General features: G+C 40.0%; 1 protein-coding gene across 1 annotated transcript; it reads right to left on the bottom strand.

Annotated features, from left to right (window-relative positions):
- Positions 1-376: 376 nt before the first annotated feature.
- On the bottom strand, positions 377-12598 carry igfbp7 (insulin-like growth factor binding protein 7). The gene is made up of 5 exons (XM_080745744.1): positions 12157-12598; positions 11703-11812; positions 4828-4935; positions 3726-3852; positions 377-1220 (listed from the first exon to the last, which is right to left on the bottom strand). The coding sequence occupies exons 1-5, from the start codon at positions 12563-12565 to the stop codon at positions 1198-1200; spliced, it is 777 nt and encodes a 258-aa protein (XP_080601870.1). The 5' UTR covers positions 12566-12598; the 3' UTR covers positions 377-1197.
- Between the last annotated feature and the right edge of the window lie 991 nt (positions 12599-13589).

Here is a 13589-nt window from a genome sequence, read left to right on the forward strand (position 1 = left end):
CTTTGGCAGAAATCGTCCCAAACAACAAAAACGAATGTATACGGAACAAATTTGTAGACGGCACAAAAGCGGGGAAAATGTGAGGAATTGGGCTGGTGGGTCTGTGAGAGCATAGCTGCAATGTAGCAGAGGTACAGTACAGGGGCGTGGTTTCTTACTCAAATGTATAAGTAGATAATAATAATAAACAAAAACAACATATTTCAGCAATCTATGCTCCAAAAATCCACAGCAAATGCCATATACCCACACCATGTAGTCACTCTTTATTTAGTGATTTACAGTACATGTCATATCATAGTAACATCAGATTAGTACTCCAGAATACAAGAGAATTTGAACCGTTGAAAAGAACAACAAATAACTTGTCTCCGTAATAACGTCAATAACCTCACAATATTTCATAACAATAATAGCACCATTAGCGATAATATTAGCACCGTAGGCATGTGTCAATGAATTCCATCCCAAATCCTTTAATAAGCTTTTTTTCCGACTCAGTGAGTCCATACTTGTCTGTACAAAACCTCCCACACATCCAAGCTTGTTTCTTTAACAAAGCCTGCTGGTACAGAGACAGAGAGAGTTAAGCCTGTTGGTATGATAGACGGGCAGAGAGACAGACAGAGAGTTTAGTATGCCTGTCTTGTCACCTCACATCTGTCAGAATAAAGTCTAAAAGGCCTGTTGAGCCTTGTTTGCACAAAGAACAGAATGGAGTCAGGGATCTATCAGCTTCTAGATTTGTGTAAATGTCCCAGTTTTTTTGTCTCTCTCTCTCTCTCCTTCAGCTCATGCTGAAAATCTTTTTTTTTTTTTTATAAATCCAAAAACAATTCTTGGTATTTTATTTGTACACTCTGTTTTCTTACGTTAGCTAACTGCCCCTTGGGAAAGAAATTCAACTAACAACCAAAAACGCTCACAAAAACTACATCAGGAAGAGAGGATGTTTGGAAAAGAAGATGTCAGGAAGCAGAGGGGAATGATTAGAAAATGCAACATCCACAAATGATGGTACATGTTAGATTAGTCAGATTCTGATTCTTAATTGCCCTGTTTAACTGCAGTGATGATGTTGCATAGATCTTAGACTGTAGATAAACTACAGATATACCTTTATGCAGGTGGACTAATAGATAAGACAGTTTAGTCAGACATGTTTACTGACATCAGTGTGACTCTGGTCTTGTCTCCTTACAGCTCATCATCTTTGGTCACTGAAAAGACACAGAACAACCAATCAGACATTATGTGGTGATAACAAACCAAAGGTCACTGGTAGCCAGGGCTGTCACAATTATTACATAATCGTCTAATCGTGATTATTTGACATTATCGCAATTATTTTGTCATAATCGTCATAATCGTGAATGTTGAAAAATTTCAGACATAGTGGAAATAGCAGATCTACAAGCTCACAACGCGTCGCGATTGACGCGATCTTGTGTAGATCGGCTATTTCCACTATCAATGTTATTTTTTAAGTAATAAGTTGTCAAATATGTCAGTAATGTATTTGTATATTTAGGTTATGTATCATATCTACCATATGCAACTTCAAAGCCTAAAAGCCAAACAGAAATGTAATTATCAACGACAAAAACACAATTAAATCGTTAATCGCCAATTATTTGAGTGACAATTAATCGTCATGTAAAATTTCATATCGTGACAGCCCTAGTCACTGGTTAGAAAGCAATGACCTGCTCAGTAACCTACAGAACAGACTGGTTAGATCTGAGTAACCTACAGAACAGACTGGTTAGATCTGAGTAACCTACAGCACAGACTGGTTAGATCTGAGTAACCTACAGAACAGACTGGTTAGATCTCAGTAACCTACAGAACAGACTGGTTAGATCTGAGTAACCTACAGAACAGACTGGTTAGATCTGAGTAACCTACAGCACAGACTGGTTAGATCTCAGTAACCTACAGAACAGACTGGTTAGATCTCAGTAACCTACAGAACAGACTGGTTAGATCTGAGTAACCTACAGCACCGGCTCCCAAACAGTTCCCAAATCGCGACCCATTTGTGGGTCACGGACCAATCTTTACGGGTCACGACTCAAGTAAAAATCCCACTTTTCCGACAACAAATTAAATATATATTTCAAAAGCTAGAAATATATAATTGTATTTGTAGAAATAAAGAAATACGCATTTTGCGAATTCAAAGAAACAAACAAATCCATAAATAAAATATAACAATAATTAATAAGTAGTGAAAATAGCCGATCTACAAGCTCTCAACACGGCCCGAAGCGACACGTTGTGAGCTTGTAGAGCTGCTATTTTCACTAGTTTGGGTCCCAGGCAAGCGTTTAACTCTCACTGACCTACAGTACTAGACTGGTTAGCTCCCAGAAACCAGTAGTGGACAGTAATGAAGAATATTTACTTGAGTACTGTATTTAAGTACATTTTGAGTATTTGTATTTTTGGATACTGTGAAAATCATTGATATTAAACAGCAAATATACTTTGTAATTCGTACTTCTGAATACGTACTAATACTCAACCCTAAAAGCAAGTACTCCAGTACTTTAAAGGAGTAGTTCACCCCCAAAATGACTTTTTTTCTATTGATTACTCACGCCATGTAGACTTGAGTTCAATAATATTTTTTTGTATTTGTCTTATTCCTAAGACAAAAACTTGATTACAATAAATTTACCTCCATTGATTCCGGATGGGGACCCGGATGGGGAGTAATGCATTTGGGTCCCCATCCGGAATCAATGGGGGTAAATTTACTACAATACTTTTTGTGTCTTAGGAATGCAACAAAAACAAAAAAATATTATTGAACTCAAGTCTCCATGGCATGAGTAGAAAAGAAGTCATTTTGGGGGTGAACTACTCCTTTAACTCAAGTACAAATTTGACAACTTTCCCTTATAGTCGAGTAATATTTGACCAGGAGTATCTATACTTTGACTCAAGTACTGGGATTGAGTACTTTGTCCACCACTGATTAGCTTCCAGTAACCAAGAGTACAAGACTGTACACCGCCAGCTTTCCTTGAATTAATAAAGGTTAAAAAGAACACTCCAGCCCTGAGGGACAAGCCATGACATTTACAGTTGACAGAGAGTGAGCTCAGTATTTTTTGTTCCCTGGAGATAAACTTTTCAACATGAACTATGAGCCGCCTAGAGACACAAGTCGAGTCACAGCAAGTGTGTATGTGTGTGTGCGTGACAGAGAAAGAACGCAAGCCATTAGAAAAGATCACGACATGCAGTGGCAGGCTGAAATGCACACTGTGTCCACCTGTGTACGAGACTACACACACAAACACGCACACGCGCACACACGCACACACACACACACACACACACACACACACACACACACACACACACACACACACACACACACACACACACACAGAATGGTGTGTTTAGATTCAGGTGTTTACATGTGTTCAGGAATGCGTCAGTGTTTATGTGTTAGGTGTTTAAATGTATTCTCAAGTATTTGATTAAAAAAGGCTGAATGAAGCAACATCACTGTAAGCTAGGTAATCCCTCAAAAACCTTAGTTGCCACGGTGACAGTGAGCCTTTAATGAATTCTTAATCCATGTTCTGGTTCTGTCAACTACTTCTCTTTACTAAACCTGCTTTTGTATGTACAGTATGTATGCATGCATGCATGTTATGTACAATATGTATGTACCGGTATGTATGTTTGTGATAAGATAGTTAAGTTACCTTTCTTAACTGGAATGTCTTCCAGAGAATCAACAACATGAATACTTCCAACAGCGGATGCTTCTCCTTTAATGTTGACAGCGTGACACTCATATGACCCCTCTTCTTCTTTGGTGAGTGGAGAGATCTGACAGGAACGGAGAGATACAATAGTATTCCTAATAGTTAATTATTACTAATATTAATATTACTAATATTACTAATTTTAGTGTTAGCTGTTTATTAATTGCTATGTATATAAACAAATATAGACACACATATATATGAAATTCCCATTTTAAGATTGTTGCAGATTCATAATATTTATCACATTTTATTCATCATTGCCATTTAAAGAAAACACAATCTCACATCCGAAAGAGTGTCTGCAGCTGTATTCTGAACATGAAATGTTAAGAGATGAATAATCATAAATTATGAAGTAGCTTAATATGCTGCAGCTGTGTGGGGTTGTTTAAATACTTTGCTGTGCAGTCTAAACATGAAGGAGAAGCAGGGGAACTCCTAAACTCTGAAATGTCAACAAGTCAAAAAGGAACAAGCGTCTATTTTTATATGTAATCATTCTTTAAAAAAGAATCTTGTGGCTTTTATGCCTTTATTGATAGGATTGATAAGTAAAAGTATCAATACTGCAAAATAGAATTACCCTGTTCAAAATGTATGAAAGTGTTGGCATCAAAATGTAATTAAAGTACCAAAAGTAAAAGTACAAAATGTTTGAAAATAACAGATCTACAAGCTCACAACGCGTCGCGATGTGACGCGTTGTGATCTTGTAGATCTGCTATTTTCAAATAGCCTAGGTATAAAATAGGGCTCAAGTGGTTTATGTTCGGTATGTTTTATAATGTCATAATTTATACCTGCAAAGTAACTAGTAACTAAAGTGTTCAAATAAGTGTTGTGTTGTAGAAGTACAATATTTGGATCCGAGATGTACTGTAGTGGAGTGGAACTAAAAGTATTGGACATTGGAAATACTCAAGTAAAGTACTAATACCTCAAAATTGTACTTGGTTACTTTACACCACTGTCTAAATGGCTTTCTATGAGATTAACATGAGAACATTATCATCATTGTGCCGTGTGTGTTACTGACCAGCACCCAGCCAGTCACTTCATGTTTCTCAGGTCCTCCTCTGGTCTGAATGGCAAGGTTGTCTCTGTCTCCAGGCAACAACTCCATCTTAGTCTTCCCTCCTACAATCTAAAGGGCAGGGCACACACACACACACACACGCACACACACATGCACACGCACACAGTTATTTATCTGCAGTAAACAGATTTGCTCATTTATCTTCACGTTCTTTTCCAAGGACTTGAGTGAGGATGTAGGCCTGTAGGGGATCAGTGTCATAAACACAGCAGTAGAATATTGGTTACATAAATGTGTGTAAACTAAATGAATGAAATTTTAATTTAATGAAATAAATGAATTTTAAACTGGGATTCAAAACACCCTTTTTTAAGTTAGTGACAGGACACTTCCAGAACCACATGTTGGTCTAAAATCACATTCAACCAGTCTCATCTCCTGTCTGTCACTCCTTTTCTGTCTCCCTCTCAGCTTTCCTACTGTCTGTCTCTCCACCACTGTCTCCCTCTCAGCTGTCCAACTGTCTGTCCCAACAAAGTATAGGAGGAGTAGAGTGGGGTGCTATTAATTTAATGTGCAGGATTTTAACCCTGGGGTTCTGCTGACATTCAAGTCAGGCTCAGTCATGCCTCACCTGTCATTGCTTCTAGTTCCTCTCACATTTCCAGTTGATGAGATAAACCTCTCCACTGTCATTCACCATGAAAACTTCAATGACCCCAGGCTGTACAAACACCCACCTGACCTTTACACCAATCTATTCATCTAATGTGGAGAAGTGCAGAAAGACGCAGGGAGAGAGAGAGAGAGAGAGAGAGAGAGAGAGAGAGAGAGAGAGAGAGAGAGAGAGAGAGAGAGTTCTCTGCCTCACAAGGAATGTGAGGCAGAGAACAATATTTAAAGTCAGAAGATACCTGAAAAATGTTCTGTACGTGGAGTAAAGCTGACTGGAGAATACATATTTTAGTTTGATCTGGTGCTACAGTTACTGATCTAATTGTGTACTTTTCCTCTACTGTGTTTCTAATCCCGTTTTGCCAAGCTCAACATTATTGTACCAATGGTAAACCTGTAGTGCAGACAAGGAAATACAAACTCCCAACATAACATGCAATACAACATCAAAACATAAGGACAATATAAAACTAATAGTAACTGTGTAGCATTCTTTTCACACCAACTCTCTCCATGTCCAGGTCTGAGGTCTCATTCCTGAAACTGTGTGGCATGTTCTGTCACCATTCAGGTACACAGTAACTGTGTACCTTTCTATCCTATACCAACACTGTTCAGTTTCATGTACAATTGACTGTCAACTTGCATAGCTGTCAATGTCAATGTTATACATTACAGTGCTTATGTCCTCTCGCGAAGGACTCTCAAAGTGACTGTGAACCAGCCAAAACACTTACAGCACATTTCAAATCATAACCTTTGACTGATAAAAGAGACCTAATTGACACGACATTAACAATCAGACTTTGCACATTACAGAGAGATTTCAATGACAGCAATCTGACAGAGGTAGGACAATGAATGTGTATGACAGAGAGAGGGCAGAAGACAGCAGAAACTACACAACTGGTAATCACATGCCGTGCTACTGTTTAATGGCACTAGGCAGTAATTTCACCTCATACATTGCTATTATTATTAGGCCCTGAGATTTGCACTCCACTTGAGTGCACCTTTCTAATTATACTCCTCAAATAGTTCTAGCTTGACTACAGTCATGTCTGATTGGGTTACAGTTCTTGTCCTAAAGTCTATAATCATGTATTTTGTTTTAGAGGTGTTCAACTCTAAGTAGGATTTGAGACAATCATCAATGATTAGATAGTAGACCATGACTACACTCATTGTTCTATGAAAGACCCATCGTAGCAGGCAAATTTCAATCTAAAACTGTTCTGTTCAAAATGGAAGCCCGATTCCTTCATCAAGATAAAATCACGTTGGTTGAATCTCAAAAGTGAGAGCATAGGTTAGTTCAGTGTCAAACCTAAAACCATGCATGTTAAAGGTGATACACCATGCATTTAAAAAGTATTTATGTCATATTGTTTATGTCCCAAAAACGTTTTTCAAAAGGTTTGAGGCTAAATTATCACTCCTGAATAGAGAGCCTCTCTCATTTTTGAATGGCTCTGAGAGCATTTTCAGCTGCAGTACCACCTTTGGCCGTCGATGACGTCATCAACGGCAGCAAATCTGGATAGCCTGTTTTGAGAAACCGTGGGATGCTTTTAACCTTTGCCTTCCCAAAACCAGAGAAAGACACAACGGTCAGAAATGGGACTTTGTGAGGATAGAAGGTGCTAGTGGGACCCCAAAAAAGGTTTTAAAATAGGAAAAGTGTAATTTCATGGTGTATCACCTTTAATAGAGGTTATTGGTGTCTAAATCGTTCTAAATCTTTGATTTATATATATCTCATTTGTCTTTTAAGTTTCAGATTCAAGATGGCTTTGTATGTGTTTATCTGAAGTCAACTCCCTGTCTAAAACATTTTTTACCTACTGTACAATATATACCGTAGAACAGACCTAAAATATCTTGACATCCATGGTTTATCATTTGGGTAGACCTTTGTTTTATTATGGGAGTGATCATGTTGGTACAAAATAATAGTAGTGTAGGAATTAGCTGTTTAAGTAAGTTCATCAATGTCCTCACAGGAGTCCATTAACAACTCCAATTTGTAGTCAAAACACCCCACAAGCACAACACACCGTCCTCAGACCAGAGTTTCACTTCTTTCGTCAGGAGCTTTTCTTGTTTTAAAACAACACCTTCTTACATGATCTCTCTAGACCTCAGGACAATACAGGGACTGGCATGGTTGTTTTTCCACAGCATGAAGACAGTGTGGATCATGTCAGTCCTCAGTCAGCACATGACTCAAAAGGTCACCGTTTCTCGAACAATCGAGTCAGTCCTCTTCGGCTCAGAGATGTGGACCTTCATAACCACGGCCAAGAAGTCACTAGACGACTGCTTTACTATGCTAACACATGGCCCTTGATACATTGGGGCCTTTTCCACCGGCAAAGAACCGGTTCCAGAACCAGTGCCGGTTCAACTTTTTTGGGAACCATGGTTCGTTTTTGCGAACCGGCTTGCTTTTCCACCAGATTGAACCAGAGCCAAGGATTTGGCCCTGGAGCCACAAAAACCAAGGATTTTGTGGTTCTACGTAGATCAGCAAAAAAAACATCTAACCTTGACCATACTCTGACACTCAGCCTCAACCAAGGCGGCCCCATGAAGAAGGATCACAGAAATATCACACTTTTCAAAATACAGTTACAAAGTGCTTTCCATTACAATGGCAGAATAAAATACAGTGCAACAAGATGGAATAACAAGAACAGTTAATAAAATGTAAAAGGTAAACCGAAAACGAAATAAAAGCCTTAGTGTACAGGTGGGCTTTCAGTTGTGACTTAAAAGAATACAGTGAGTTAGCTAGTCTTAAAGCCTCATGCAGGGCATTCCAGAGCCTGGGTGCCTGGGCCCAAAAAGCTCGGTCACCCATGGTGACAAGTTCAGTAGCGGGAACTTTCAGGAGAGCCTATAGATCTGAGGCTCTGGGTTATAGTCCTCCAGCATATCTGCAATGTAGCTGGGGGCTAGGCCATGCAGGGCTTTAAAAGTAGTCAGTCAAATCATAAATTATATTCTAAAACTCGCAGGCAGCCAGGACATGTGTAACGTAATCACGCCTTCTAATGTTGGTCAGAGAAGACGGTAGAGAGCTTTTTAGCTGAGCCTAGAATACAGGGAGTTGCAGTAAGGAGGCGTAAGGAGATGAAGGCATGAATGACCTTCTCCAGGTCTGAATATGAGAGAAATGATTTGATTTTAGCTTTATTTATGAGTTTGAAAAAACACATGATTGTACAACCTTGGTAACTTGGTGATTAAAGGATAGGTTGGAGCTACACTTGTTGTGACTACATTTTGTGACAAGTTGCCAAGCTGTGACTGGAAAGAGGGGATGGAATGTGGGGGGCCAAAGAGGAGGATTTCAGTTTTTGCCTCATTAAGCTGGAGGAAGTTCAGGGACATACAGCACTTGATGTCCGAGTTTAGTTTTTTAAAAACATTTTGGGACCGTTCCGCTCCTTACATGCTCTTCATTACACCACTACTCACAGACTATAAATGACTGTAGATACATTCCCATTCATGTTATGCATATTTGAGCTGATGCTATTTATTTTGATATTTGATTTTACTCTTACTGTACTTTCACTATTATTCTTTATTTAAAGTGTCAATACAATTTGTGGTAAGCTTACACTGAAGTTAGTTTATTCCAAGTCTCCTAGTTGCTGCACATCACATCAGAGCTCAATTAGAGGTAGGTCTGTCTAAGTAAGAACTCAGCTCTTCCTACTTACGCACCTCTTGTTGTGTGTTACTACACTTGGTCTTGGAAGACTGTTTGGGAAACGGGGATCATAAGGTTATTCTTATTCACTGAATTGTAATGGAATGTTCATGATCCCTATCTTAACACAACCTTTCCTCAGTTGTCTCCTCTCCTCATCCCTACCACTCCTCTCTAGTCTCCTGTCCTAAATCCGTCCTTCTCCTCTCTTGTCTCCTCTCCTCATCCTCTTTAGCTATCCTCTCGTCTCCTTGCCATACCCCTATACCTCTGCTCTCTCCTCCCCTTATCACTACCTCTCTTGTCTCCTTTCCTTATCCCCTTCCCCACTCCTCAATTTGCCGCCTCTCCTCTCTCCTTTCACATCCTCTTACCCCTGTCTCTGCTCCTCTGGTAATATCTGGGTAGGAGAGACAGACAGCAGGGATGCCGAGAGGAAGACTGTGTAGGAGCGAGAGACAATTGAAAAGCTGAGAGGGAGACAAGTAGAGACAGACAGACGGCTGAGGGGGATAAAGTGTAGGAGAGACAGCCAGTAGGATAGCTAAGATTTATTAACATCACTGTGTTGACCCCACTTAAACATATTATGCATTCCTTACTTTAGTCACAGCAGGACCAAATCCCATCAGAGCCTTCCTCCAGTCTCCCTCTCAGTTTTCTAAACTATTGTATGGGGGAGTAATTGCATTTTTTCCAGGCTGTTTTCCTTCCTGCCTCCTCTCGTCTCGATTTCTCATGTCTTCCTCTCCTCCTACATAGCACATGTCTAATTTTAGCTATGCAGTTGTTTGTCTTCCAACAGAACATTTCTAAAGGTTTGAGAAGATGACACAAGGCCATTCCCAGCATTCACTCTGTCTGTTTGTCTTGGCAGACGCCCGAGGCTCTTAAAGGAGCATTTCACCCAAATCATTGTGATTTATTCTGCGTATAATCTCACACACCAACAATTCTCTAAACGTTGTGTTGTTTTAATTAATTAATGAATTGATTGATTAATAATTGCATTTCTGACCAGGGCACTTGTACTGTACGCCTCTGAAGTATACTGTCACTTCAAATCAAAACTAAAACCAACCAAAATGACATATTATGGAATGAACTACAGACTGATTTAATACCAGTCAAACTAAAACACGGCTCAAAACCAAAGGTGACGGGTACTGTTTGTTCTGTTCCTGCCCCTAGAATCTGGAATAGTCTAGTCTCCCATCCCACATTAAAGGCCTGTCCATACTCTCTCCGAAACTGAACTTTTCGTCAGAAAGGTCCGGTTCAACTACAAAATGATGTCACTCCGAACTTCTGAAAAGCATTACCCCAAATTAGAGTTCGAAAAGCTGCACATCGGGAAGTCGGAACTCTCCAACGAAAAGTTCGGATTCGGAGAGAGTATGGACTGGCCTTTATTCCTGTCCCAAATTTAAAGTCCACTCTTCTGTTTGTTTTTTTAACCCGTCTCAGTTAAGCTTTTAATTTGACTACCTTTGCTTTGAATGTATTGCCATTCATGTCTTCCGAGTCTTGCTTTTGTGGATTATGGTTTTATCATGGTTTTCGTATTTGAGCATATGCCTCAACTAGAAAGCACTCTGGTTGAACCCGTGTTGTTTTTAAATGTGCTAGGCCTATATAAACTTGACTTTGATAATGTTTCTTGGACAATCCCTTTGAAGGTTGACAATCCAATGGGTGAAATGTCCCTTCAAGCTGTTTCCACTCACTGGTGTTTTTCCTGTGTTAATGTTTCACATACCTTTTCTCTAAATATACTCTGGTCACAACAAAAGCAGGAACTAGGAGTTGTGTTATAACTGGATATAAAGCAGTGGTTAAAGGAGTTGCTCACCCCAACATGACTTTTTTCCTATTGATTGATTACTCACGCCATGGACACTTGAGTTCAATAATATCTTTTTGTATTTGTCGCATTCCTAAGGAAAAGAAAATGAGTATAGTAAATTTACCCCCATTGATTCCGGATGGGGACCCGAATGCATTTGGGTCCCTATACGGAATCAATGGGGGTAAATTAATTGTAATCACATTTTTGTTTTGGGAATGCAACAAAAAACTAAAAACATTATTGAACTCAGGTCTCAATATTTTCTCTTTTATTTTGTATGTTTATTTAACTATTTTAAATGCCTTCGAAGGAAGCTTGCACAAAATGATCTCACCACTCCTTTGTACTTGGAAACTTGACAATGAGAATGTTAAAGGTCATCAGCAGTATGCTACTGTACATATACAGAACAGGATACTCTTCTGAAAGTTACTATGATCATTTTCCCCCAGAATGCAGCATAAAAATTATACATATTATTTGTATGTATAAGGGGTTTGTGTTGAATACAGTATATGCCTACAGAGTAATCCGGTGTCTATCTCACACACACGCACGCACGCAAACACAGTATGGTCAGGGTCAGTAATTCGGGGTCAGGATTAGATGTACATTTTTAGTTAGGGTTACCTTCTTCCAGGTGACAACAGGGGTTGGGATTCCGATGGCTTCGCAACTAAGATAGACCTGAGAGCCGGTGACATTATAAACCTCTCCTGGAGCAGTCACAATCACTGGAGCTGTACAGAGAGAGGAGAAACAAGTATAATCATATATGTACATTAACTGTAACTGCAAACACTACTTCATAGTCATGTTAAATCTATTTATTCAAATAGAGAATGTTTTTTCTCGTTGTGAATAAATAAGGTTATGGGTTGGTAATAAACAATGTACAGCCCAGAATTCCTAGGAGGCCTACGATTCTTAGAATATACCAACGAGTAGTTCAGTTATGCAAACATATGTTAGCTATAGCATTATATTAATATTGTTAATCAAAACATTTAAACGTTTTCCTTCCTACAGTCTTCTCCACTCCTCGCCTGTTCCCATCCCATCTTTTCAACCCTCCACATCTCACCTGTAGGACATTTTCCTTTAGTGTGGACTCTGATCTCAGGCTGGCCATCCCTGACAGCCTTCATACTGGCGGTTTTGAGGTCACATCCCGTCTTGTAGGTCACTCCGTCACTCCCACAGACTTCGTAGTTCGTCTTACAGGCGCAGACGCCGGCTTTGCTCTTCTTGTCCTTGACGCACTCGAGTCCTGCAGCACAGCGCCGGGCCTCGAACCCACGACCGCCGCAGGCCTCGCCGTCACCAGCAGCGCAGAGTGTGCAGCAGCCGCAGGAATCCAGGACAGTACCCCACAAGCAGCCGTCTGCTGGGAGTGGATCACAGGTGCTCGGGTCGCAGGTGTCACAGCTCCGCGCCACACGACCGGCAGAGCAAAGTGACAGGGACAGCACGAGGGCATAGAGACCCAACATGGTCTTATCCTGGGTTTTGTCTGAGCTCTACAAGTTACGGTGATACACTGAAGTGAGACTGATCCACTGAAAAGCTGGACTGGTTTATATAAGGCAGACTGAGCATGCCCCCTCCCCTAAACACACCCCTCCACTGTATATGTATAAGCAGTTTAAGTGTGTGTGAGACTGTGTGTGTGTGTGTGAGAGAGAGGGGGAAAACGGAGTATTAAGAGTTTATAGTGTTAAATGCAGCTTAGTCAGTATGGCCAGCTCCCTCAGGGGAGTATTTTACAAAAAGGTTTGTGAATTCTCAAGAGGAAAACAAAAATACCCAGCAGAAAATTCAACTCTGTGTTAAAGTTGAGTTTATCCCTTTGGGTCAAACATTCCCTGAGGCTTAGCACATAAAACCTGCTACATAATGGTCAGAAATAGAAAACTATACTAGTGAAAGCAATAGGAAAGGAAAGCCAACCATAAACCAGTATAGCATTCCACCAGAGCACCCTCCTTGTCATATCAAGTTGAGCAGTGTTTATAGTGTCCATGGGGTCGTTCCTGTGATAGAAATTGCACCTCTGTACTTCCTCCTTCTCCTTTAATCAACAGTCAACCATCATTGTTTATTGGCCATTTATTTTCTTACTAACGGATGCACAGAGATTATTTAATATATCTTCTGATCAAAATGGCAATCAGGGACTTTGAGTGGCAACATCCAATAGAACTCTGGAGGGAATGGAAGCAGTTGAGGGCAAATACTTAGTTGTATGGAAACAACATATGGCCATCACAAATTTGTGCTCAGGGCATCCTACCCAGGAATTTGTTACAAACGATATAAAGAAAATAAAAAAATAAAAAACAAGGTATTGTTAATAATAAATAAACATCAATTAGGGAGTCCGGGTGGGATGCAGTTAAACCAGCTCTAAAGATTCCCAGCAGCAAAACCCACAAGTGTCTGTGGGTGTCAGAATCTGTGTCGGATGCCAAAAAGCAACGGGTGACTCCATGGGTATCAGGGGAGGCGTTTTCTGGT

Source organism: Nannobrachium achirus (genome assembly GCF_963921795.1).
Source record: "Nannobrachium achirus genome assembly, chromosome: 17".
In the NCBI taxonomy this organism is placed as follows: Eukaryota; Metazoa; Chordata; class Actinopteri; order Myctophiformes; family Myctophidae; genus Nannobrachium; species Nannobrachium achirus.